We start from the raw sequence: 27,351 nt of genomic DNA on the forward strand, positions 1-27,351 counted from the left end.
TAAATTGTTTCTAACTTACTAAACATGTGGTCGTTTCCTATGTGGCTGGAAGAGGGAGCAGCACAGGGGCCGCTGCGGCTGCAGAGACGGGAATCGCCCCACTGCTGCCTCCTGCAATGTTTCTGCCGTGTTAGTAGCGCTCAAGGGACCTCTCCAGGCTGCAAGCTGCCTGGTCAGTTTCTATGGAGGTCCTGGGCTGGCCAGATGACAAGAGCCCCCCTCTCGGCCACAATGGGGTGGGGGGTCCAAAGGAAAGTAGAGCAAGATGTTTGGCGCCAGCTTGGCTGCAGGAGTTGCCAGAAGGAGGCAGACAAGGCGCCGTCCAACCTCCAATCTGGGCTTCTGTAGGGGTTCCTCTTTGGCCTTTTCTTCTCCCTGTTAACGGAGAAATCTGAGGGATCCCTTGGACAAAAAAACAAGGACACCAGCCAGGAATACCAGCGCAAAACAGCAGCCAGTAGGCTTGGTCTTTATTGAAGACTGTCTTTATTGAGAGGCGGTCCCGTAGGTACGAGGGTCCTAGGCCGTGAAGGGCTTTAAAGGTCAAAAGCAGCACCTTAAATCTGATCCTGTACTCCACCGGGAGCCAGTGCAGCTGGAAAAGCACTGGGTGAATATGCTCCCATGGCAGAGACCCCGTGAGGAGCCTCGCTGCAGCATTCTGCACCCGCTGGAGTTTCTGGGTCTGCTTCAAGGGCAGCCCCGCGTAGAGCGAATTACAGTAGTCAAGCCTGGAGATGACCGTCGCATGGATCACTGTGGTCAGATCAGGGCGGGAAAGATAAGGGACCAACTGCTTGATGCGGCGAAGGTGGAAAAATGTCGCCTTGGCTGTTGCTGTATCTTGCGCCTCCATGGAAAGGGAGGCGTCAAGGATTACACCCAAACTCTTAACGGAAGGCAATGGCACTAACTGGGCCCCCGCAAGAGAAGGGAGTTGGTCCCTCATCCCCATGCCATCCCGACCCAGCCAGAGGACCTCTGTCTTTGAAGGATTTAGTTTCAATCGGCTCCCACGAAACCATCCAGCCACAGCTTCCAAGCATCTGGTCAGTGTGTCCGGGGCCGAGTCAGTGTGGCCATCCATCAGCAGATAGAGCTGAGTGTCATCAGCATATTGGTGACAGCCCAGCCCAAAGCTCTGGACAATCTGGGCAAGGGGGCGCATAAAGATGTTAAAAAGCATTGGGGAGAGAATTGCGCCCTGCAGCACTCCACACACCAAGGAGTGGCGCGACAACATTTCCCTCCCTAGTGCCACCCTCTGTCCCCAACCAGAGATAAAAGAGCACAGCCAGTTACAGGCTATGCCCTGTATCCCCACGTCTGCGAGGCAGTGGTCCAGAAGATCATGATCGACCATGTCAAAGGCTGCTGACAAATCTAAAAGGATACCAGTCCTGACCCGCCTCGATCCAGTTGTCTACGGAGATCATCTGTTAGGGCAACCAGAGCGGTCTCGGTCCCAAAACCAGGATGGAAACCAGACTGAAATGGATCTAAAGCCGATGTTTCCTCCAGAAACCTACCAAGCTGTTCAGCAACTGCTCTCTCAATTACCTTACCCAGATATGGAAGATGCGATGTATGGTTGATTTTCTATGAATTTATAACAGAAGTGCCGCGTATGTCGTGTGTGTGTGTGTGTGTGTGTGTGTGTGTGTGGAGTTTATACAAACTGAATGATTGCGGGGGGGGGGGGGAGTCCTGCGACATCCCGAAGATGTCCTGCAAGGCAGTGGGTGCTGGTGCAAGGAGATTAGATAGATAGATAGATAGATAGATAGATAGATAGATAGATAGATGATAGATAGATATGTATGAAGAATTATGGGATGCCAAGATCCAAGTTTGGGTCATGTACTCTTAATCATTGGACCCATCCACTCTTCGTCCTGTCCACTCTGTCTGCTGGAGCCTGTCTTCGCACGCAGGGGAAGTCCCTAACTCACCAAGAGTTGGAGACCCATTGGTTGCCCTCACTTGGTTTAGCTGCCCAGTTCCCATGCTGACAGCACTTAGGAGCCACAGGTGAGAGCAGAGTGCAGGGTGGGGACCAAAGGTGGACAGAATACCCCAGAAGGAGGAATACAATAGAGATACTGCCCCTCCCCTAACACCCTATACAGCTTATTGGAGCTGGTGGGGCTGAAATCAGGGAGCGCAAACAGTAGGGGGCAGCATATTCAAGATGCTCATTCTACTTTTGCCTCCTTACTCCACCTGGCTGACTTCTTGAAGGGACCATGCAAGAGCTACAAGCATAGTTAGGAAACAAATGCTCAGGCTGTTATGGTCTCTGTCATCCGATTTGTCCACAGGTTAAGAACCTTTGGCCCTCCAGACATTATTCTACTCCATCTCCTTTCAGCCCCGGCAAGGGATGGGCAGACCTGCCAACTTAGGTTCTCTCAGTTCCTCATTTTCCAGGTCTCCTTATCTGCCCCTGCCAGGACCAAAGCACACAAACCATCTCACTATCTGATTGCTGTTCTAGTGGGGAGATCTGTCACGTGGCCTGCTGAGATTCACCTATCAAGATCTCAAGTCTAGACTGTGGCTTCCTGCGGGAGGCAGAGTCCAGTGGGTGGTGGCAAAAGAAAGCTATGGGGTCAAGAGGTGGGAGAGCTAAATGTCAGGCACCTCCCTCCTTGGCAAGTATCAGGATGTGGAGACTCCGCCAGCCTCTTCTGCTGCCCCTGTCTTCTCCTGTCCTTCTCCTTGGCCCAACCAGGTGAGTCTCAATGAGTCCCTCTCCAGGTGAGTCCCTCTCCAAAGTGGTGCGTCTGGCACCTTCATTATACAACTTGTGGAGAAGGCTGAAGACGTACCTTTACTCTGGTGGTTTGTGACACTTGAGGTGCATAGTTCTAGGACCCACCTTATATCTTTGATTGTAGATTGTTTTAAGCTATTTATAATACTGTGTTTTGTTTTGTTTTTAAATCATTTTTATTGATTTTCCAATAAAAAAATCCAGTTAATATATCCAATCATAATACTCCAATTAAAATAAAAAACTAAAATAAAAAAGACCAAATTATAGTCCAAATTATATTTATTAACTTTTTGGAGCTCCTCACAGTCTGGATCTCTGAAGCAAATCTCCACACCTTATTCCTGCTTCTCCTCGTTGTTTCCATATTTTCCACATCTCAATTTTGACGCTTTATAATTCCCATCCCTGAGTCCACGATTCTCAATCATGTCAAACATCATATACTTTCATCCGCTGAAGACAGCTTTGTTAGTATATATTTTCCCAACTGTCTTTTTATCAGCGCAGCTTCCTCAGACTCCGTTCCAATCCGGGATGTTGTCCAAATCTGATCTGAAGTTTTAATGGCGCAGCTACTCCCAATCATTAATTGTCCAAACCTTCCTTTTGAGCTTTATTGAACCAGTACCTTCCAAGTTAAATTGTTAAGCAGACCTTGTCTTTTAATGTTGTAACTTTCCCTGGGTGAAGGGCGGGCTGGTTGGCATCCATCTGTCTCAGGAAACAATGGAGGTGTGCGCCTTTGGGGGTGAGGTCAAGCTGTTGGAAGGTTGCAGCTCTTGCTATGGCTGTAGAGACCCACACAGGAGAGACATGTTTTGTTGCAGCAGGGGCAGAGGAAGGCGTCCAGTTGTGCAGTTGCACCAGGGCATTTCTTCCCGCTGCTCTCCTCCCAGCCGCCATTCCTCCTCTGCTCACTGCTGTGGATGCACGGCCTGTCTTGTCTCCAGTCATCTGCAAGAGATTCCCGCAGAGATGTTGCCAGCAGACATCTTTGTAGCACAGAGTTGGCCTGTCAATAACCATAAATTGTTGCTACTACTGATGATGATGGCGACACTGGATAATTCCTTCTGTTTCCTATGTTCAGGTGTGGGTGGATGTACCTTGGCTAATGTTGCCAAAATGGTGCCACCCATGAACCAGAGGCAGGAAGCAGCCGGGGGAACCGAGGTGAGCTGCCATTGACTGGTAACAAATGCAATCCAGAGTCATTCCCTTTGTCTCCAGTGAATCCACTCAATTCAGTGGCTAACCAGGATTCCCATTCATTTTCCTTTTGGTCTTCCTTGATTTATTCCAAGCCACTGGGTTTCCAAAAGAACAGAGTAGATTAATTCATCAATGGTTCCTTTAGGAAGGAGAAATGGAGCCTCCACCTTCAGAGCCAGAATACCTGATGAAAGCCAGCTTTGGGGGTGGGGGTGGTGAACAACAGAGGAAGACCGTAGCCCTGCAGGTAACATGGTGGCGGGCTATGGCCCCTTGTGGTGATGCAAGTTTATAGCTTGTAATATTATCTGCATTTTCCTGCGCAGATTTCAGACCTCAGCAGTGATATGACAAGAGGGGAATCTGCCCTGAATCAGCCTAGGGCTAAGACAAGGGCTTGATGGGATGGAATTGCTACCTGCTCAGGTTGAGGAAGATAATATTTGAGGTAATGATATAACAAGGACTGGAAACAAAGTGAAATGTAAAGATGTCAAGGTTGATTTTTTAAGCCATCAGACGGGAGGAAGTGTCATGTGACCAAGACCCCTGAGAGCCGAAGCCGCAAAGCAGGCTGGGAAGTCCTTGGGGCCGAGTCAAGTCATCCAGGCCTGACTGCCAACTGGGGTCATGTGACCCCATCATGTGACTTGGCAGCCATTTTCTCACTCTGGCATGGGACTCCTTCCCCTTAGAAGTGGCAGCCATTTTCTCTCTGTGTCCTCAGGAAGATGTCAGTCAGTCAGTCACCTCGGTTCTGAGCAGGATGGACTCTCAGTCAGACTCTTTGGAAGCAGGTTGTTGAGGAAGAAGTTGATTTCAACTCAGTAAAGCTCTTCTTCTCTAAAACTCTGCCTTGTGAATTTACGCTGCGCGTCAGGAAGGGAAGTCGTGAGGCTCAGCTGAGCCAAAGAGATAAAACAAGAGGGCATGGTGTTATGCAATGTGACTGTAAAACAAATAAAAATCATATATATATATATATATATATATATGATTAGGGCTTGATGTGTTGTAAACAAAACCTGCCCTTTCCCCCTTCTGGGGTATCCCTATGGGTTCCCTATTGGTAGGAGCAAAGAACAGAGGCCAAGCAGAGAATACGGAGAAGCAAAGCAGCTCGGAAGCCTGATCTTGATTGATCTGTTGCAACAGGAAAGGAGGCGGACCCCGAACCAAGGGGTACCCACCCTTATATAGACATTTTAAATTCCCTCCCTGGAGCGCAAGACCACCCCCAGACACACCATACCTACATCACAGAAAAGGCGGTCTACAACAGAAATTTGAATGTTGTTGTTTTCCCTGTCTGCCAGGTTATCTGATAATGCCTTATCTGATGGCCTTTCCTGGTAGTCTGGCCATTCCTTTGAGATGGTGATTACCCAATTCCTGAGACAATGGGAAGGTTCCCTCACCCCCTCCCTCCTTGCAGAGAAAACATTTGGTCAGCTGGGGAGTCAAAATGGTTTCAGGACTCTCTTCCTGTGCTGCTCCAGATGTGTGGTCCAAGCTTGCAAAAATCTATCATTTGCCCGATAATAAGTGTTGGAAATGTAATGAAACTGAAGGTACATTCTTTCACCTTTGGTGGACATGCCCAAAGATTAAGGCATTCTGGGAGATGATCTGTAATGAAATATACCTTTCTGAAGAAACCAGAGGCCTTTCTCCTGGGCATGGTCGGCCAATTGGTGTCAAAGAAAGACAGAACTTTCTTTATGTACACTACAACAGCAGCAAGAATACTCATTGCGAAATACTGGAAGACACAAGATCTACCTACCAGTCAAAATGGTTTCAGGACTGTCTTCCTGTGCTGCTCCAGATGTGTGGTCCACACATCTATGTACGTGCTTGGTTGGTACATTTATGAACATTTATTATATATATAAGACCTTAATTTTTTTATTACAGATGTCACCCTGGAGGATTTACTAACAGGGTTTAGTCCCCCCCCCCCCAAGTAAATGATGTAGAATAGGGGGATTTTCTGCATGAGGTTCTTGCAGATGCATTGCAGAGTCAGATTGTTGGGGGGCACAAAGCCAACCCCGACTCCAGACCCTACATGGCTGCCTCGAAGGATCCCATAGGCCGTTTCTGCTGCTGCGGATTCCTCATGGTGCACCAGTGGATAATGACGGCCACATACTGAAATGTTTAAGTATCACAAATCCCTTCCTGGTTTTTAGGAGGGGTGAAGATCACCAAGGGCAAAGCTAGTTGCTATGAGCACCAAGCGGGGCGGTGGGGCTCGTCTTTTGCACAGGGCCTGGGAGGGGATGGATTCCTGGGGACTCTGACACTAACTGATGCTCAGTTTCCAGCAATTCCACAGTCACCTTGGAGGCATATAACATCATCATTCAAGAAACCCCTTTAGCAAGTGTTTGGCATTTAGGCTAACTCTCCGCACGCAGAATATGATATTCTCACCCACTCAAATTTTAATGGTCTTTTCAAGGTAGCTCACTCCAAGCAATCTGTCCCTCTATCAGTACCCCAAGGTCAGTGATCCTGAAGGCTGACCTCCCCTAGTTATTGAATCCCACCCTTCTGAAGGATCATTCCCTCATCCAGCAAAATGGATGTGAGCCTATTCCAGTCACTTATACTTGGCCTGTCCAATCCCCGGGTGCGGATGCTGAATGCTGCTACCCACTTCTGTGCTTTAGGGGGGCTCAAAGAGCTTTAAAAACCCTGTAGGAAGCTGAAGAGGCAACAGGGTTTAGTGAGCAGGGAGAGGCTGGGGCAGAGAGAAGTTCAGAATCAGAGGCAGAAGAGGAAGCTGGAGAGGAGGGAGGCCAAGAGGCAGAGATGAATCTGGCTGGTGAAGAGTCACGGGTGTCTCCCCCTCCTGCTACAACAAACTCCCCTCTCCCCCCCCCCCGAACCAGGAGAGGCATGAAAAGAGCGGAAGAGAAGTTAGCTTCATGCTGTCACAGTCTCAGATTGCTTGGGAAAAGCCCTGGAGAGGAGGGAACTTAGACTGCTGTGGGAAGACAGGGAACTTCAATCTCTGCAACTGCTTCACGGGGCAAGGCACGCTGGGATGAGTTGCTGTGCTCATCAAGCCTGACATTCCTGTGTTGATCCTGTTTTTGCTAATAAAGAGTTAATTCCAACTTGCTCAGTGTGATTTATTGCTGGCTTGCTCCTGTCAATCCAGCAGGCTCTTGTGTTGCCTCAGGCCAGTGGCGCATCTAGGCTTGATGCAAAGTAAGAGCCTGCTGGAGAAGTCAGAGAGGAGAGCAGCAGGGGGCCCCAGAGCCCAGAGAGAGGCAGAGAAAGATGGGTCTTCCTTTCCCAGCTGAGTTCTAGGATGGTTACAGAGGAGGAGGAGGAGGAGGAGGAGGAAGCCAGAGGGGATTTTGCAATGCAGTTCTCTAGCCGTGTAATGTGTCCCCAGATGTACACACCAGGGTATAAAATGCATGCACTTATGAAAGTGACATACAAAAGTGCCTTATAGATGAGGAAATTGCTCGGGGGGGACAGGACATCAGGCAAAACTTCATACAAAAATGTGTGTTTTAGGAGAAAGTTGCACTAAAATGAGGACCATTTGTTTTAAAAAATCAGAAGCTGACATGGAAATGTGAAGAACTGAATTTAGCATTGCAGACAGCAGGGAATGAGAAAGTGAGAGAAATTGAAACTGACCGTTTTGCCCCTGCCTAACGACTCCCCACCCTGGAAAACCGCCATTTGCTCTTACTCAAAGCAGACACTTTCGTTTCTTTATCACATTGATTTATTCTTTCCTGCCTCCTTTCCAGCTGGAGGCCTGTTCAAAGCAGCTAACCAAGTTTTAAAACAGTGAGTGTTGAGTCCAGCTAAGTTCCAGGAACACAGGAAGTTGCCTTTATCTCATCATTTACTCCCATTCACATAAGCTCTTACTAAATAGGTTTGTGTTTAAAGCAGGCCCCTTTCATCCAGAACCATGAGGACTGAAATCCTTATTTTTAAGAAGAAGGCTAGACCTCAGTGGCAGAGCTCCTGCTAGGGTTAATTGTAAACCTGAATGCCTATATCAGTGACAATAATGCAGCAAAACCCATTACATTAGGCAAAATTGTGGAGTGATATTTCTGTTTTAAAACTAAAACAATTTAGGTAAATGTAATTAAATAGACATTTGATGTTTCTGTGAATACTGATGGTTTTTTCTTGGGTAAATAAGGGGAAACAAGAAAACATTTGTCCCCACCCCTGCACCCCAAAATATGGATATCTGACTTGAAATAGGAAGAAATGAGAAACTGCCAGGTTCACCTATGCCTGCTCTCGAGTAGACATGCCTAGGATTGTGCTGCGAGGTGTCCAAGGTTTTGGGAATGCTGGGTCGGTGGGATGAGCAAAGGGGAGGCAGGGTGTCAGAAGGATGACAGAAGTTTGCAATGAAGTTTGTTTATTTCAGGAAACAATACAGCAACAGTAAGCACTAGCAGTACAGAAGAAGGCAGAGGTTTCTCTGGGGAAAGCCGGGATCGATCCACAGGAGGAGGAGTTGCCTGTGCATCTGACTTCACAATGACCAAGCGCGTCTCTCTTATCTGACTCTCTCTAGCAGGGACAGGAAGAATCCAGCCGGGAACAAGAAGCTGCTGGCTGCTTTTCTCCTTGCTGGCCTCACCCTTCCTTCATTGTCTCTTTGATCCAAGGGAGATAGGCGGCGACACGCGTGTAAATTGATGGCGGGATTTGGAAGCCATAGGAGACGATTCCATGGGCCACTCCATTGCAGACCAGGGCACTCCCGGAATCCCCCTGAGCAGGAATGGTGGGGTTGGAGAGGGGAGAGAGAAACTTATTTCACATTATTATTCACCATTGCATTTCTATCCCGCCTTTCCTCCAAGGAGTTCCAGGCAGCTGACGCAACACTTCCCTCACAACAACCCTGTGAGGTAGGCTGGGCTGAGAGATGGAGTGACTGTCCCAAAGTCACCCAGTGAGTTTCATGGGCTGCTGCCAGCAACTCCTGGCTGGTTGCTCAGGAAAGTACAAAGACAAGCGAGTGTTTCTTACCAACCGCTTTTTATCCAGTATTTACAGAGAGGGCTACAGAACCCAGCCTCTTGGATAATGGCGTTGTCCTGAGTGACTCTCCACCCCCCTCTCCCACGTCCTCATTCGTCTCTCCCATGGGTGCTGCTAAGGGCCCTTTGTCTTTGAGCTCTTTGTTCTCCTACTTTCAAGGCTTGCCGGGTTCTGGGAGAGGGGGGTCTGGAATGTTTTCTAAAGACATGGTGTCCATCAGCTGTTGCCCCCCGGTGCTTCCTCCTCCTCTCCCATTATTTCTCAACTTTCCCCCTCATCCGCCTCTGAGCTGTGACCCCTGATGTGAATCTTCCTCTTCCTGGAAGGGTCAAGCTGGGCAGGGGGTCTCCACCATTCCTCCTCTGCCCACTCCTGGACAGCAAGTGGGGATTTGAGCCGTGGTCTCTTGGGTCCCAGTCTGAACTGAAATCTCCAGGTGTGCCTGCCTATCCCACTCAGGTGAGGGCTTGAACATCTGGGTGGACGAGAGCACTGGTAGATGATAGATAGATAGATAGATAGATAGATATAGATAGATAGATAGATAGATAGCTTCATTCCGGCAGAAGCGCCTACAAATTAGTGGTGGCCAAACTTGGCCCCCCAGCTGTTTTTGGACTACAACTCCCATCATCCCTAGCTCACAGGACCAGTGGTCACGGATGATGGGAAATGTAGTCCCCAAACAGCTGGAGGGCCAATTTTGGCCACCACTGGCATAGACTCTTTGGAGGGCATGGTCTCCTCCATTCCCTCTCCCCCTCTCCCAATTAACCTCCATCAATGCCAGTAGGCCCCACCACAAGCACAATCCTGCCTCCCCCTGCAGAAAAGGAAGTTTGATGGGGGTGGATTCAAACAGTTGTGGATTGAGCAGTAATGGGTGGTGGGGGGGAAGAAGCTGCAGAAATATAGATCTGCTTCTGTAGGACTGAAACCACTCACATTTAGAGCTCAGTGAATGCACAATTAAAGCACAGGCTTCTTCCAGTGAACCCTGGGACCTGTTGTGCACCCTTCTCAGACCTCTGATTTCCAACCCCCTCCACAAACTACAGTTCCCAGGTTTCTGTGGGGGAAGTTGTGTGCATGTGACTGATAATCTGCCATGCAAGAACAACACTATCCGTTTTAAAACGTTGGCGTAAAAGTCTTCTGAAAGATCACAGAAGGATGCAAAGTGGAGACATTTTTAGAGTTGGGGCATTTTTTGTGTGAATTGCAAGAAGCAGAAAAACCACTAACATGGATTCACCCTTGCTCTTCGCCTTGCCCACAACAGGCAATTGCACTCTGTTTCCATTTAAATCACCACAGGGATCGCCCAAGTGGCACCCATGGGTGCAATAGTACTCTTCCGGTCCTCCCGGGGTCTCTGGGTTCTCTCCCCACCCCTTAGTGCTGGTGACTGCCTTTTCCTCCCTTGAGAAGTATACAGAGCTGAAAGGGGTCAAGGGGGGCTCCTTCCCCACTTCCTCTTTCAACTCTATGGACTTTGCAAGGCTCAGATGAATTCCACCGGAAGGGACCAGAGGTGGCGGCACCAACAGCCCTCACTCAAAGATCCAAAGGAGCCCGTGGGCCTAAAAAAAAGATGTTGGCAGCCCCAAAACTTTTAGTAAATATTTCTAAAAATTGCATCTGCATATGAATTAGCATGTGCAATTTTGTAAAATGCATGGGCTTTTGTTCTGCAAAGCTGTCTCCTTGTTTTTTACAATGACATGTGGGCACCCTGCTTACGTTGCTGACGTCGCAGAGCTTGGCCCGGCTGCCGGCGCACACCATCCTGTCGGTGAGTTCCGGAATGAACTGGAGGCACTTCCGGCGGCCAAGGGCGGTGACATTGGTCTCAAAAAGTTTGGAGCTGGCTTCATATCTCGCATCAATGCGGCCCCATCCAGCTACAAAACATTCTGTGTCTTTGAGGAGGTCGTTTTCGTTTTCCGGTAATGGGATGACTTGGACGTACTTGTTGATCTTGGCTTCACGGTCGAGCTTCAGGGGAGGAAGGAGGAGAAGAGGATGGTCTGAAATCGGCGTGCTTTCAGAGAGTCATGAGACATCACAGAGAGGGCACTGATAGCTCAGGGTGGGGGAGAAACTTTATCCACTTAACGTTTAACGTTAATTTAATCTGTGCTTTTGGAAATAATGGGTGGTATCTAGCTAAGTTCTAGATTGATAGATTTAAGTAAGTCATGTCCTTTAATTTTAATCTGCCCAATCCAAGTCTAAAGTTCCTTTGAAATTCATGCTTCTCTGAATTTTGCAGTGCAAATTTCCACAGCCAAGTAATGTGCATGTAGAGTGGAAATATGTATATACCAGGGTAAAGTATGCATACAAGTGCATATAATCGTGAAAAACAAGCCTTATGAGGAATGGTTGAGGGAGTTGGGTATGTTTAGCTTGGAGAAAAGAAGACTGAGAGGAGATATGAGAGCCAGCTTCAAAGAGCTGAAGGACTGTCACACAAAAAACGGAGCCAGCTTGTTTTCTGCTGCTCCAGAGGGCAGAACCCGAACCGATAGAGTCAAATGACAAGAAAGAAGAAGAGTTTGGATCTGATATCCCGCTTTATCACTACCCGAAGGAGTCTCAAAGCGGCTAACATTCTCCTTTCCCTTCCTCTCCCACAACAAACACTCTGTGGGGTGAGCAAGGCTGAGAGACTTCCAAGAATGTGACTAGGTAAGAGTTGCATGGCGAGTTCCCAGCCCCCCCCCAGTGAAATAATGACACGTGGCACAATTATTGGTTACAGGTGACGAACGGTATTGGCTTAGGCATTGGTCCTAACCGACTATATATGTCTTCAGCCCGTCTACTTGAAGTCCGGGAAGGGTTAACCACCAGTCGGGGGAGTCCTGCTGATGCACATCAAATAGGATCTGCCCCGGGGTCATCGATAGGGGGCGTGCCTTAGGCCCTCACCTCCCTAGGCTTTCGACAGGCCACGCCCCCTGGAAACCTTTACCGGACTACCCTTCAATATGTGGGGCAGGCGATGGTGCTACCTCCCGTCTTCCTTCTACAGAACAATACCAATGCCTAACCGCCAATACCAAGAAAGTTGTGATGGTTTGCTACGATTTGCTAGGCAAAAACCAAGTGGTTGGGGCCAATTTGCCAAGTGCAAAAATTCCTACCAGGCAGCTCAACGGCGACCAACTGAGGTCCATAGCAAGGTCAAGGAACGAAAACCTTATAGAGTGGGAGGGTGGGAAACAGGAACAGCTGGCAGGCAGGAAAAGAGGGAGATCCCCGGCCGCTTCCTTCCTTAAGTAGGGCAGGCCACGCCCCAGAGCCAGCCAATTGGCTGGCCAGGGGATGACGCGACTGGGAATCCCCCCAATCGCTCCAGCCGCCGCGCACGTGGTGGGGCCTTTTAGGGCGGAAGGGGCTCTGTTCAACAAGGGAACCTGGGAAAGTGTTGGACTCTCCTTCACGGGGGGGGGGGGAGCTTAAACATAGTTTGGATAGCAGAGACTCTTTAGCTATGACTCTTGCTTTGCAGGGGGCTGAACTGGGTGACTCTTGGGGTGAGGCCTCCCAGCTCTACAAGTCTATGATCCAATGAAAACAGCAAAACAAGAATGCCTTCTATTAGGGGGAAATTGGGTTAGGGAAATGTGCATATTAAGCAAATTTAAAAATGTCAGGAGGAATTAGGAAAATAAGATATGCGGAGGAATTAAGAGGGACAGATTGCCTCCCTGCCGGCAACATGCCTTTGTTGTGATTTTGGAGGTTTTTGTTTGTTTTCACTGATCAGATAAAATGGGGGATGGGGTGGAATTTTGATGGAAATGTCCTCCGATAGACACTTTACCTGAGTATATGCCTTTCTGTAGACACAACTTGACTGGATAAATACATTGCCGGTTTCAGAGATGTGCTGATTTTGAAAAGGTGACTGTGTTTGGGTTTATGTATTATTCCAAAATTGCCAATAGGTATGTGTGCCTGTACAGTGGACCTTCGGCTTACGTTACCCTCAGGTAACGTAAACCTCAGGTTGCGAAAGCGGCAAACCTGGAAGTGCTTCGCCCCACGCGCATGCGCAAAAGTGGTCTCTCCGGTTGTGAAAACTTCAGGATATGGCTGGACCTCTGGAACGGATCCTGTTCGCAACCGGAGGTACCACTGTAAATACAAAATTTATTGAATTTATTCCCCACCCCTTGCAAGAAGTGGGCTGCATAGAATATCAACCTACTACCTATTTGACTTGACTTGTCATCTTACTTTTCGGTATGTGGATACAGAACGCTATTTGCAACCTGAAATTTGACAGTTCCATAAATAATGACATATGCATTTCGGGCGAAAGCACCAGTTGACAATCTTTCTCCATACCTTTAACAGAAGGATGTCGTTGAAGGGGGTTCCAGCAACCACCATATATTCCGGATGCTGATGGTAACTTTTGACTCCAAACACCTGCTGGGTGCTTTCGACGGCCTTCAGGTCATGAGCACCCAGAATGACGGAGATATCTCTTTGAACAAGAAGAGAATCAACAGAAAGCCACAGCCGATTACCCCCCCCCCCCCGGCTTCCATATGTAATCACATTCACCTTAGCATTTCTCCATCACCCTATTTACCTTCTTTTTATGCTTAGAGAAATTAACTTTAGTATTTGTAAACCGGTATCAAAAATCAACATTACAAAATATTTTAAATCAAAGCTGCAAACATTTTCAAATCTTTACAATGTTCTTTCATGTACTGTATACCGTACATACAACGGTGTTTCAGTGCACTGCTCTGGTTTGCCAGAAGCGGCTTAGTCACATGACCTGGAAGCTGTCTGTGGACAAACACCGGCTCCCTCAGCCTATAGAGCGAGATGAGCGCACAACCCCAGAGTCAGTCACGACTGGACCTAATGGTCAGGGGTCCCTTTACCTTTACCTTTATACAGTACATACAGTACATTTTTAATTATTTCTATGCAATTTTACACACGTTCTACTTACCCAGTCTAAAAACCTTTTCAATTCCAAAGTCAACTTTTTAGCCCCCCACCCCCATTTTTGGAAGCTGAAAGTCTAAAAATTCAAACCCACTCTGTGTTACCCCGACTCACCCATTGCAGTGGGCTGCAGTCAGGACCCACTGAGGGGCCACGAGGAATCCCCCGCACATGAAACCTCCGCCTCCTTTCAGAGCTGCCACATACGTCCTTGTATGTGGCTTCGATTCACCACCCCCAACGATCTTGCTGCGGAGGCTGCCTGGAAGAGAGAGACCAGAGTCACTGATTCCACCACACCGTGAAATGGCGTCAATATTGGAACCGTCAAGGTAGGACTTGGGAGAGAAGGAGTCTTGTTCGACAGTGGAATTTGCTGCCAAGGAGTGTGGTGGAGTCTCCTACTTTGGAGGTCTTTAAGCAGAGGCTTGACAACCATATCTCAGGAGTGCTCTGATGGTGTTTCCTGCTTGGCAGGGGGTTGGACTCGATGGCCCTTGTGGTCTCTTCCAACTCTATGATTCTATGATTCTATGATTCTATGATTCTATGATTCTTGTGAAGTGGGCTTGTCGCCTTGTCTATCCAGCATATCTTTTAAGAATCTTAGCCATCCCAATTGGTGACCCTCACCATCTCCAGTGGGAGGGAGTTCCATAGTTTTAACTATGTGCTGAGTGAAGAAGCACTTTCTTTTATCTGCCCTGAATTCCTCAGCATTTGCCTTTATTGGATGTCCACAATCTCTAGAGTTACGAGACACCGGGGGCGGGACCTTTCTCTATTGTTGTTCTGCTTGCATGTGCCATTTTAAACACCTCCATCCAGTCACTTGCCTTTTGTGTAAACTAAGAAGTCCAAAATGCTGCAACCTTTCCTCATAGGGCAGTTGCTTCAACCCAGTGATCATAGAATCGCAGAATCCTAGAGTGGGCAGTGACCCCAGGGCAATGCAGGAAACTCTACGGAGGCATCCCTGACAGAGCATCCTCTGCTTAAAAACCTCCCGTGGAGGAGAGCCCACCGCCTTCCGAGGGAGACGGCTCTGGCCATCAGATTGGATGAAGTCGCTACTCACCGCCAGTGTCCAAGTGGGCAGACAAAAGGGCAAAGAGGAGGAAGCAGAATCTCCCCGGCTGCTCCATCGTTCTGCCTCTGAAGTTGAAGGAAGGGACCGGACTGGCTCTCTTCATGTGACATCATGTTTTATAGACTGGCTACCGGCAGCTGGAAACGGTTTTGCACGACCACCTAATCTTCCTCTTCCTTTATCTGTGATCTGGATCCGACAGTCGTTGGTACAAGTGGCTTACTTCTTGGAAGGGAAGCGCTGAGCAAGATAATAGAGCTGGGCTGGGGTCGCGTGTGGCCCTTGTGACTCTCCCCTGACTGCCTAACACCCTCCGTCAGTCTTTTGGCTAAACATGGGCCCTTGCTTGCCCGGGTGGAGCATGAAGCGGGTGAAACTTTTTTCAAAGAGGGCCAGATTGGATGAAGTGAACATGCGTGAGGGCCGACCAAAGAGCTTTTTTTAGGATTGAAGTGTTTGGGCTTTTATTGGGATTTCCCCCCAAAGTTGTCCCCTGGTCTAGGAACTACCCTACTGAGCAAAAGTAGAATTTGCATTTGTTGCTCCGCCCACTTTTGCCTCAGGCCCCGCCCACCACTGGGATGTGGCCCTCGGAAGGCTGCCAGGACATTGGCAGGGAAACCGAAATGCTTGTTTACAAAGCTATTGTACTACCAACCTTGGACCACTTATAAACACCATCTCCAACTCTTTGAAAGATTCAATAAACAGTGTTTCCAAAAAATTGTACCCTTCACTTGGGAAGACAGGCGAACTAATATCAGTGTACTGGAAGAAGCAAAGATCACCAGTGTTGAAGCAATGATTCTTTAACATCAACTTCATTGGACTGGTCATGTGGTTCAGATGCCTGACTATTGTCTTCCAAAGCAACTACACTATTCTGAAAGCAGGTGGTCAACAAAAGAGGTTAAAAGACTCTCTCAAGGCAAAGCTAAAAAAATGTAGTATCGACACCAACAATTGGGAAACACTTGCCTTCGAGCGCTCTAATTGGAGAACAGCCTTTTCCAAAGGTGTCATGGGCTTTGAAGACACTCAAACTCAGGACGCAAGGGAGAAACATGCTTAGAGGAAGACACGCTTGGCAAACCCTCACCGGGATCAACTCCCACCCGGAAACCAATGTCCTCACTGTGGAAGGATGTGTGGATCCACAATTGGCCTCCATAGTCACTTACGGACTCATTGTTAAAACGGTGTTTATGGAAGACAATCTTATTCGGTTACGAGAGATCGCCTAGGAAGAGGCCTTGTTCTGAGTCACAGCACTGGCCCACCGAGCCTTGCTGATCCTGACTGACAGGGGACCTTCCCAGTCCCAACTGGAGATGCCACTGGATGTTGAACCTAGGATGTTCTGCATGCAGTTGCTTCTAGAGCTCTGGGCACCTGTGCGCACCAGTCTAGTGTCTAGGCACCTATTCCCGGGTCTGCGCTCCAGGAGCAGCTGCAGCCACAGCGGACCACTCTCCCTCCCCCAGAGACGGAGACTGCGCCGGCACGGAAACCGCCTCTGCTCTCCCCTCTCCAGTCCCCTCCTGGTTCAGGGAGACAGTGGTACAGGAGAGGGTTGAGAAGCCCCTGGCCCTTCACTCGCCTGACCTGCCTCTTCCTCCTCTTCCTCCAACCTTCCTCCTCTGTTCCACCCTCCAGCTTTGAAGCTTCTGCCGCCTTGCTCCCTGGCAAACCACAGTGCCCCACAAACCACTGCCTGCCTCTCCTGAGCCAGACTCTAGCCCCCCTCCCCCCTGGCACACTTGTTGGCATCCTGCCAGTTTGTGACAGTGCTTCACCATTGCGCTTTGGCTAGGGGTGGAAGGATCTGTCCATTTCTGTTCCCTTGGTTTCTCATTTTTCCATGTTGAAAAATGTGACTTGCCCAGGAAACCTGCAACCCTCCAGATAGGCTCCAACTCTGACTCCTGTCACTCTTGAACGTTGGCCACATTAGCCGGGGCGCAAGAATCTCACCGCATCTGGAGGCCCAAAGGTTCCCTTTATCAGCTTGATGGAATCATGGTGGGACTGTCAGAAAACTGCCATTTCCCGTCCGATAACGGTGAACATCGTGCCCTTGCTTAGATACACTTGCAATATCAATTATTAGGTTTATTATCAACATCTACAAGCTTTTAGCGGTTTGCAGTGAGCAAATAATAAAAAAGCAGTGAAATAGCTCAACACAAGTGGTTCCCCCCAATTCAGCTGAAACTGCAACTTATTCTGGCTTCTCCTGTCTCACTATTATTCAGGCCCTTCATGGCAAGTGCCTTCAGTACTTAGTAGACCAGCCTTTTGCTGCTATGACCTGCTGCAAACCTGTTGCTCGGTCCCTGCTCCTGCCAACCTAGCAGTTCAAAAGCACGTCAAGAGTGCAAGTAGATAAACAGGTACTGCTCTGGCAGGTTTCCGTGCGCGGCTCTGGTTTTGCCAGAAGCGGCTTGGTTATGCTGGCCACATGACCCGGAAAAACTGTCTGCACACAAACGCCGGCTCCCTCGGCCTGAAAGCGAGATGAGCGCCGCAACCCCAGATTCGTTTGCAACTGGACTTACTGTTAGGGGTCCTTTACCTTTTTACTTCTTACCAACCTAGGAAGTCTGTTGGTCTACCTAGCTCAGTATTACCTACACTGACTGGCAGCAGCTCAGCAGGGTTTTGGACAGGGGGTCTTTCTCTCCCATCCCTACCTGGAGATGTTGGCAGGAATTGGACCAGAGGTCTCTTGCAAGCAAAGCAGGTGCCCTGCCACTGAGCTGTGCTCCTTTCCCTGAAAACAAAGCAAGATTCTAGTCCTCAATATTCTCAAATTAAATAGGAACATGGGGGAACTGCCTCTTGGGTCCATTTGGCTCAGTATTGTCTACTCTCTGGGGTTTGGGGCAGGTAGCTGAGTTAGGAACTTGTCTATCGCCTGCATGCGAAGATGGGCTCCGGCGGATGGCGCGGATGAGACCAAGAGGGGGTCCAACGGCCAAGCAGGCGTTTCTGCACGTGCCGTAGAGGGAAGCGAGCGGCAGGTGGGGCGTGTCCACCTGGGAAGGGAGCCCACCTAGGCCCTAAACCTCTGCCGCCTTGTGGCTACACTCATTTGTGAGAAGGGCTTCAGGAGTAAGCCCCAATCATTAATGAGGGTGTAGGAGAGGTATAAAGATTTAATAGAACAAAAAACACCCTGGCGGTTATCACCAATTGAAGCTTCGTTACTCAAACCGCTCGGTAAAAAGGGGAAATGGCCAACATATAGAGATTTACTGAGAGATCAAGAAAGAAAATGGAAATTAAAAGATTATGAGGAAATTAAAGACCATTTTCAGAGTTGGTTGCATTACAATTACATGAGATGTATAAGGAAGATAATAAGAAAGGGTTTAGCTATACAATTTCTAGATTTCAAAAGGAAGTTATAGCAGAAGAAGTGAAGCTGCTGAAGAAAGCATATAGTATTCTGCTAGAATGGGAAACAAAAGATGAGGAGGTCAAATCAGTCATGATCAAACGGGCACAAGATATAGGACATATATACAGTTTGAGGACTGGGGAAAGTTGTGGAAGGTAGATCTGAAATTTACAGATTGCTCTCTGTTGAAAGAAAACTATATGAAAATGATGTATAGATGGTATATCACACCAGTACAAATAGCAAAAATGTATAAAACCGGGTCAAACGTATGTTGGAAATGTAAAGAAAAAGAAGGTACTTTGTATCATATGTGGTGGGAATGTAGAGAAGTAAAAAAAAAAGGGGGGGAAATGATATATAATGAATTGAAAAAAATGTTTAAAATGACATTTGCAAAAAAAACCCAGAAGCATTTTTCTTAGGTACTGTAGGACAAGACCTGCCAAGAAAAATAAAGAACTTATTTATGTTTGCTACAACAGCAGCAAGAGTCTTGTTAGCACAAAGATGGAAGAATGAGGAAATCCCAACAAAAGAACAGTGGCAAGATAAACTGATGAGTTATGCAGAATTGGCCAAGTTGACATATAAACTGTGTGACAAGGACAATCGTGATTTCAAGGAAGAAAGGGAACTTTTTACAAATTATTTAAAAAGACAACAAAATGATCTGGACTCCTTGGCAGGTTTTGAATAAACACCCACAAATTTATTAGTTGAATATATAATAGATAAGGCAATGCTATGTACAATTTTACAATATGCAGAGAACAATATGTGCAAAGAAACCAGAGAGATGAGCTGAGGGAAGTCTTTGGGGGGTGGAGAGGGAGGGAGGGGAGGGGATAAAGAAGGGAGGGAAATGTAATTTGATATATTGATTGATAATCTGGTTGTTAAATTTATTTAATATATATGGAGTAAATCCCGAGGAACAACCCACGCTCACTGCCTTCCGGGAGGGACATCTCCAGGAGAAGTAAAGGCTAAGGGTTAAACCCGACACAAATCCAGAGTGCAGTCCCTAAGGCGGTTGGGTGGAGTCATAGAATCATAGAGTTGGAAGAGACCACAAGGGCCATCGAGTCCAACCCCCTGCCAAGCAGGAAACACCATCAGAGCACTCCTGACATATGGTTGTCAAGCCTCTGCTTAAAGACCTCCAAAGTAGGAGACTCCACCACACTCCTTGGCAGCAAATTCCACTGTCAAACAGCTCTTACTGTCAGGAAGTTCTTCCTAATGTTTAGGTGGAATCTTCTTTCTTGTAGTTTGGATCCATTGCTCCGTGTCCACTTCTCTGGAGCAGCAGAAAACAACCTTTCTCCCTCCTCTATGTGACATCCTTTTATATATTTGAACATGGCTATCATATCACGCCTTAACCTCCTCTTCTCCAGGCTAAACATGCCCAGCTCCCTTAGCCGTTCCTCATAAGGCATCGTTTCCAGGCCTTTGACCATTTTGGTTGCCCTCCTCTGGACACGTTCCAGTTTGTCAGTGTCCTTCTTGAATTGTGGTGCCCAGAACTGGACACAGTACTCCAGGTGAGGTCTGACCAGAGCAGAATACAGTGGCACTATTACTTCCCTTGATCTAGATGCTATACTCCTATTGATGCAGCCCAGAATTGCATTGGCGTTTTTAGCTGCCGCGTCACACTGTTGGCTCATGTCAAGTTTGTGGTCAACCAAGACTCCTAGATCCTTTTCACATGTACTGCTCTCAAGCCAGGTGTCCCCCATCTTGTATTGGTGCCTCTCATTTGAAGTTTTGTACTCCAAATGATTGAGCTAATGTGGAAAAGAGAATAAATGACAAGGCACTTTTTAATTGGAAATAAACCTTTGGGGAATCTAATACAGTATCAAAATTTCGTTATCCCCTCCTTCTGGCAACTCCTGCTGCAGCCAAGCTGGTGCCAAACGTCTTGCTCTGCTTCCTGGTGTGTGTGTGTGTCTTGTTGTCTAGGCAGCCCAGGACCCCCAGGCTTGTGGCCCCTGGGTGCTGCTCATGCAGCAAAAACAAGGGAAGAGGTGGCAGTTCAGAGCCTCTTCCAGCCCTGCCTGCAGAGGGTGGTGGGTTGAACCTGAAGCCTTCTGAACGCTCTAAGCCCTGAGCTAAGGAAATGCGCAGATTGGTTTGGCACCTGAACTCCACCCTATTTCGTTGTTCCTGTTTTAGGCAAAGGTCTGCAGTCCAGTGACAGACTATCTTTTCATGGAGAAAATCCCAAAGTCAGTCCCTGGCCTCTCCAGGAAGGATCCATCATGTTTGGAGAGCTATGACTAGCCAATGCAAACAGGACAGAGGCAGAGGGACCAGTGACTTGGCAGAAAGCAGGCCCCTTAGTCAGACCATGAGGACTAGAGTGCTGGGTTTTCATAAAGCGACTCCTTGTGAGTAAAGGGCTCCTGAGGGGCCTGAGACAAGCTCCCTTGGTGGAGGGATGGCAGGCGGCACTTGTGGGGAAAGCTGTGGGTCATGGCTGCTGAAAGAGGTTCAAATCGAAAGCATCCTTTTCAGCCACTTGGTCTCCATTTGTTGAATATGTTCTGAGGTGAGTCCCAGGGGCCAGGCAGAGAGGGCTTGGGGGCCGCATTGGGGGAGGGAGAGACCCTTGGCTCTCCCCCACTGCTCTCCTGTGTCTCCAGACAGCCCCCCTCCCCTGGAGGTGTGATGATGTCATAAAAAGGCAGGTGAGGAAAGGGCCCATTGGCTCCAGCCCCTCCCTTCTCCATCCTCCTGACTGACAGCTGAGGAGCCGAGAGGGGAAGAGGCGCCACCATTTTTCTCTCTCTCTGCTGGGTGACAAATTTGCTGGATGGATCTCGCACTTCCCAGGGTGAGTGGTGTTTCCAAATCCAACGACCAGGGAAGGGCTTTCTGTGTCAGGCCAGTGGCCATTGAGGCCACCATCCTGTTCTCACTGTGGCCCAAATGACCCAAACAGGCGGCTCCTGCAAGCAGCACCCAAGGGCAGCAGCGACTCTCCCCTTGTGCCGTTTCCAGCAACTGGCACTCAGAAGCATAGCTGCCTCCAACTATGGAGGCAAAGGTATAGCAATAATAATAATAATAATAATAATAATAATAATAATAATAATAATAATAATAATAATATATTATTTGTACCCCACCCATCTGGCTGGGTTTCCCCAGCCACTCTGGGCGGCTTCCAACAAAGATTTAAAATACATCAAAATGTCACACATTAAAAGCTTCCCTGAACAGGGCTGCCTTCAGATGTCTTCTAAAAGTCTGGTAGTTGTTTATTTCCTTGACATCTGGTGGGAGGGCGTTCCACAGGGCGGGCGCCACCACCGAGAAGGCCCCCTGCCTGGTTCCCTGTAGCTTTGCTTCTCGCAGGGAGGGAACCGCCAGAAGGCCCTTGGCTAATAGCCACCAGTAGCCCTCCCTTCAACAAGTTTGCCCACTTCTCTTTCAAAGCTACCCAAGCTGGTGGCCACCCCTGCCTCATGCCTCCTGCAGGAGCAAGTTCCATAGCTTAACCCCATGCCAAGTGAAGAAGGACTTAGAATCATAAAGCTGCAGAGCTGGAGGAGACCCCCGATGGTCACCTAGTCCAACCCCATGCGGTGCAGGTCTTTGGGTATGTTGCCCCAGTCACCATGTTCTCCCTTTGTTTCTTTTTCAGCCCAGACATGTGACCTCCCCTGCTGGCTCTTCCACCACCTGCTCCAGCCTCTACCCTACCTTTGAGTTCACCTGGTCCTGTGCCCAGGAGTAGATGTTGGGAGTTACCTATGGCTCACAGACACCCTCCGCAATGCTACTGCCAGCATCCAAGTGTCCCATACCAGCCGCGAGCACCGTATCCCAGCTACCCTCCAGGACCGTATTTGAGATCTTGCCCGTCCTGCCCCAGGTGCAATGCGTATGGCTACAGAGGAGGCTACCCACCTGGGCCTGCGTACCCACAGCACAGGGGTGAAGACTGCTTAACCTGCTGCCTGAAAGCTTGTGCTGCCATCTTTTGCTGCTGCTGCGTTATAGACATGGTAACTTACGACTGCGACTGCAACCACGGCTGAGCACCCCAAGACCCTCTCAATGCCTCTGGCATGGATTGCTGCGTAGCCTCATCTTCTTCCTCTCCGCCTCCTCCACAGCTTCCAAGCACTGTAATAAATGCTGTGCTCTGCGCAGGCAACAGGGACGCAAGTCTGCCGCAGAGATGGCACCATGGTTTCTTTCTTTGTTTTGTTTAAAGCATTTGCCACCAAAGCTCCCAGCGTTTTAAAAAGAATGGTGTGGATCATGTCCTGCTAAATCTTCTGGGCCTGGAAGCAGCTGTCAGGGCTGGAGTCAGATGCAGGCCAGCACGGAAAGCATCAGGCTTTGTTGTCGGTAAAGTTAACTCTTTATTCAAGGAAACAGCATACAACTCAGCAACACTCCCCAGCAGTCCTTGCCCCATGGAGCCAGTGCCAGGACTGAAGGTCCCTGCTCTCCACCCTCTCTAAGGCTTCTCCTCTCCCAGATGTTTCCCAAGCAGTCTCAAACTGCGCCTGCGCATCTCTGGCCTCTGTTCTGCCCTCCTCATTATTCTGAGCTTTCTAGGAGACCAGGGCACAGGGGAGCTTGTCGCACCAAGAAGGGGAGACTCCCTTGCTTCTTCAGCAGCCTCTTGACGCCTCCCTCCTCTGCGTCAGCCTCAGAGTCTGTACTGCTCCCTGTCGCAGACTCCTCCTGCTCACTAAACCCTGTTGCTCACTAAACCCTGTTGCTCACTAAACCCTGTTGCTCCTTCAGCATCCAGCATCTTCTCCCAATCCACTCCCTCTGACTTCTCCTTGGTGTCCCACCACTTGTCTGGGTCCAGCCAGTTCCTGACAGCAGCCTTCATTTCTTTCCTGACCCACCTCTTTGTAGAACAGCCTCCAGGTGTCTCTGACTGCAAAGCTCCTCTCTGTTCCACTAGCCCCAGCCAGTAGAGAAGGGGGAAATGCAATTCAGTTTGCAGTTCAAGGCAGGCCTACCAAATCCACACTTCCTGCACCAATGCATGAACTGAAACCCAGCTCTCCTTTAAAATCCACACTTCTCTTGGTGCTCTTCTGCCCTGTGGTCCTCTGCCTTGGCCAGAGGCTCTTATGCAAAATTAAATACATATATATTCCCGCGAGTAACAGTACAAGTTTGGCAGCAAACACAGAGTTCAGGAGCCACAGTTCAGGAATCAGACAAGACATTCGAGACTGGAGGGAAGTAGCGAAGATGTCCCAACAGTTTCTGCACCCTGCCCACCAAGCTTTGAAAGATGAGGTGTGACACTCTCACTCCTGAGGCTCGCTCGCTTTGAGAGAATGTCAGAATTGCAAGCAAGCGCTCCTCCAGGATGTGCCGGTCTACTCCCAATTCTTCATCCTACTGTTAGGACCCTGATCAAGCGCAGACTTGATTTGCATGGCTATTTGGCTGCTCACCCCACAGCCTCCCCTCCCCTGAAATGCTCTGTTCTGTCCGGAGGTTGTGGGCAGAACTGAACCCCAGAAGAATAGAATAGTTGGAAGGGTCTCCATGGGTCACCTCGTCCCATGCCATTCAAAGTGGTGGTCTGCGGACCAGTAGCAGTCTGCAAACCTTCAGCTGCTAGACCCTGACATCTCCACCACATCCCAGGTTGCATGGAAGAAGAAGAGTTTGGATTTGATATCCCGCTTTATCACTACCCGAAGGAGTCTCAAAGCGGCTAACATTCTCCTTTCCCTTCCTCCCCCACAACAAACACTCTGTGAGGCTGAGAGACTAGCCCAAGGACCAGAAGTGTGACTAGCCCAAGGTCACCCAGCAGCTGCAGGTGGAGGAGCGGAGACGGGAACCCCTTTCACCAGATTACGAGTCTACCGCTCTTAACCACTACACCACACTGGCTCTCATCACACTGGAACACATCAGGGACCAAATATAGTACACCAGGGGTGGGTGGGAATAACTTGTCCATCACATAAGCATTTCTGTAGTCCAAACCCCTGCAATGCAGGAATCACCGCTGAAGAGTCCCTGGCGGGCGGCCACCCAACCTCCAATGAGGAAGAGTCCACCAGCCTCCAAGGGAGTCCCTTCCACTGTCAAGCAGCTCTTACCATCAGGAATTTCTTCCTAATGTAGAGTCAGAATCTCCTTTCTTGTCATTTGAATCCATTGGTTCAGGTCGCTCCATATGTCAGTCCTTTGTCAGGTATTTGATGATGGCTCTCCTGTCACCTCTCAGTCTTCTCTTCTCCAGGCTAAACATACCCAGCTCCCCCCTCAACTGCTTTAAATGTCTGCAGGTAACTCACAACTTGTGCAGGATTTCCATTCTAGGGATGTCGCAGGTACACAAAAATATGCATAGTCAAACCAGTTCCTTGGACTCACCCTGGTGCAAGCAGTCCTCTCTTCTAGAGAACCTGTCTTTTACACACACACACACACACACACACTTTTAAGCTCTCTGTTTTGCTTACCAGGCTTTGGGAGGCTGTTTCTGTGTGAGAAAAAGAGCTTCTAAGCTTTCCACCTTCCTTGCATTAAATTTGTGTGATTTCAGCTGGTAGGCTTTCAACTGCGTAAATTTGAAACTGCATGTGTTAAACATGCATAAAAAGGTAAAAGAAAGGTAAAGGACCCCTGGATGGTTAAGTCCAGTCAAAGGTGACTATGGGGTTGCGGCGCTCATCTCACTTTCAGGCTGAGGGAGCCGGCATTTGTCCACAGACAGCTTTCTGGGTCATGTGGCCAGTATGGCTAAACCGCTTCTTGTGCAATGGGACACCGTGACGGAAACCAGAGCGCACGGAAACACCGTTTACCTTCCCGCCAGAGCGGTACCTATTTATCTACTTGCACTGGCATGCTTTCAAACTGCTAGGTGGGCAGGAGCTGGGGCAGAGCAACGAGAGCTCACTCCATTGCGGGGATTTGAACCACTGACCTTCTGATTGGCAAGCCCAAGAGGCTCAGTGGTTTAGACCACAGCACCACCTGCATACCATGTTAAACGTGCTTAACATGTATTATCTGTACTGTATTAATGTAAATAGCATACAAGTAATTTAAACAGTAATTTAAACACATACTGTATTAATACCATGTATGCTCCAAGTTGTTTTGCTGTTGTCCTCCATCTGTCTCAAGAGACAACGGACTGCGCCTCCGGGAGTGAAGTCAAAGCACTGGAGAACTGGAGAAAAAAATGGGTTCCCTTGCCAATAAGAACCCACAAAGCTGTAAATGAATTTAGATTGTTGTAAGGTTATTTCAGTTATATGCAAGGCTATGCCAAAAGTGCTGACATTCTCCTGCGGGTCAACCGCCTGTAAACAATGCCCTTGACAAACCTGCTTCCTAGTGAGTCATCAGGCAGCAGCTTCTCCTTTCTGTGTCAATTCTAGCAGGTGCCGTTGCCATCAAGGAACTTGGCAAAAAACAACTTTCCCTTGGACGGAAATAGCCATTCTGAAAATAAGTGCCAGAAGACCCACCCACCCCCATTCAAAATATAGCATACAGTGGTACCTCGGGTTACAAACGCTTCAGGTTACAGACTCCGCTAACCCAGAAATAGTACCTCGGGTTAAGAACTTTGCTTCAGGATGAGAACAGAAATTGCACGGCGGCAGCGGGAGGCCCCATTACCTAAAGTGGTGCTTCAGGTTAAGAACAGTTTCAGGTTAAGAACGGATCTCCAGAACAAATTAAGTACTTAACCTGAGGTACCACTGTATAGCTATAAACACAAGAAGGTGGTACAGCACGGAAATCGTAGCAAGTAATTAGGAATCTCCCCATCTCAGTTTCTCATTTTCTCCAATCTTAAATTTGGTTCTCTGCATTTCTAGTTTTAATACAAAAAACAAAAACGAAACCCCCTCATGGACATTCTTCAGCATCCTCCTGCCCTTTTCTCCTACCATACATGTATTTACTTGCAATTTCCTCAAAATACTCATTTTTGCAAAACGATTTCCCCTTATATGACGCACCTCTGTATGTCCTTCTCGCTAATATTTGTTTCTGTTTTTATCACATGACGCCTTCTCCACCTCACCAAGAAGCCCAAGGGGGTGGACATGGTTTCTCCCTCCCCAGTTTATCTTCACAGCAACCCTAAGAGGGAGTGACTGGCCTAACGTCACCCAGTGAGCTACATGGCGGAGAGGGGATTCGAACCCTGGTCTCCCAGGTCATAGTATGGCACTAACATCATGCTACACTTTGCCATAGACAGTGCCGGATTTATGTACAGTGGTACATACAGCTCAGCTGGCTAAAACATGGTGCTGACAACGCCAAGATTGCAGGTTTGATCTCCACATGGGACAGCGGCATATCCCTGCATCGCAGGGGGTTGGACTAGATGGCCTTCAGGGTCCCTTCCAGCCCCTCTATGGTTCTGTGATTCTATGGCCATGCATGTGCCTCATAAAAGGTGGGTGCCCACAACACGACTGTCCTCCTTCAGGCCAGTGTCCATTATGGAAGCAGCATAGAAGAGCCCATAAGGCAGCCTTTCTCAACATGTGGATCCCCAGATGTTGTTGCACTACAACTCCCATCATCCCTAGCTAGCAAGGCCAGAGCTCAGGGATGATGGGAGTTGTAGTCCAACAACATCCGGGGACCCACAGCTTGAGAACCACTGCCATAAGGAATAATGTCCTGATGGACCACAGGAAGGTGAATGTGGAAACCTCAGGAGGGGAGGGGGCTGTTGCGCACAGGGTGGGCTTCCCCTTCGGGCATCCCCACAAGACGCTGGGTTCGGTGGGCCTGACCCAGCGGGCCTCTGCCGAAGTTCTTAAGGCCAAGTCTACCACAGAC

At 48.7% G+C, this 27,351-nt stretch overlaps 1 protein-coding gene and 2 long non-coding RNA genes across 4 annotated transcripts; 2 read left to right on the top strand and 1 right to left on the bottom strand.

Annotated features, from left to right (window-relative positions):
• Window positions 1-8,391: 8,391 nt before the first annotated feature.
• LOC308577644 (mast cell protease 2-like) lies at window positions 8,392-15,763 on the bottom strand. Its single transcript, XM_081178019.1, has 5 exons — window positions 15,102-15,763; window positions 14,138-14,285; window positions 13,403-13,544; window positions 10,784-11,038; window positions 8,392-8,767 (listed from the first exon to the last, which is right to left on the bottom strand). The coding sequence occupies exons 1-5, from the start codon at window positions 15,214-15,216 to the stop codon at window positions 8,630-8,632; spliced, it is 798 nt and encodes a 265-aa protein (XP_081034145.1). The 5' UTR covers window positions 15,217-15,763; the 3' UTR covers window positions 8,392-8,629.
• LOC308577814 lies at window positions 14,294-19,231 on the top strand. Its single transcript, XR_014003712.1, has 2 exons — window positions 14,294-14,355; window positions 19,002-19,231. It is a non-coding gene; the product is annotated as an uncharacterized lncRNA (long non-coding RNA).
• A 1,278-nt stretch (window positions 19,232-20,509) lies between these two features.
• LOC308577374 lies at window positions 20,510-22,723 on the top strand. Of its 2 annotated transcripts, XR_014003622.1 has the most exons (3): window positions 20,583-20,597; window positions 20,704-21,364; window positions 22,178-22,723. It is a non-coding gene; the product is annotated as an uncharacterized lncRNA (long non-coding RNA). The 2 variants fall into 2 exon arrangements; XR_014003621.1 differs by having other exon boundaries at window positions 20,510-21,364.
• Window positions 22,724-27,351: the final 4,628 nt, after the last annotated feature.

This window comes from Podarcis bocagei (assembly GCF_964188305.1).
Source record: "Podarcis bocagei genome assembly, chromosome: 18".
NCBI classification, from domain to species: domain Eukaryota; kingdom Metazoa; phylum Chordata; class Lepidosauria; order Squamata; family Lacertidae; genus Podarcis; species Podarcis bocagei.

Bases quoted from the DNA above. Each gene is read 5' to 3' on its own strand.
- LOC308577644 (XM_081178019.1), bottom strand. From the start codon at position 15,216: ATGAAGAGAGCCAGTCCGGTCCCTTCCTTCAACTTCAGAGGCAGAACG. The intron at 13,545-14,137 runs GTGAGTCGGGGT...TCTTGTTCAAAG, and splicing joins ACTGCAGCCCACTGCAATGG to AGATATCTCCGTCATTCTGG. The intron at 11,039-13,402 runs GTATGGAGAAAG...CCTCCCCTGAAG, and splicing joins ACGACATCCTTCTGTTAAAG to CTCGACCGTGAAGCCAAGAT.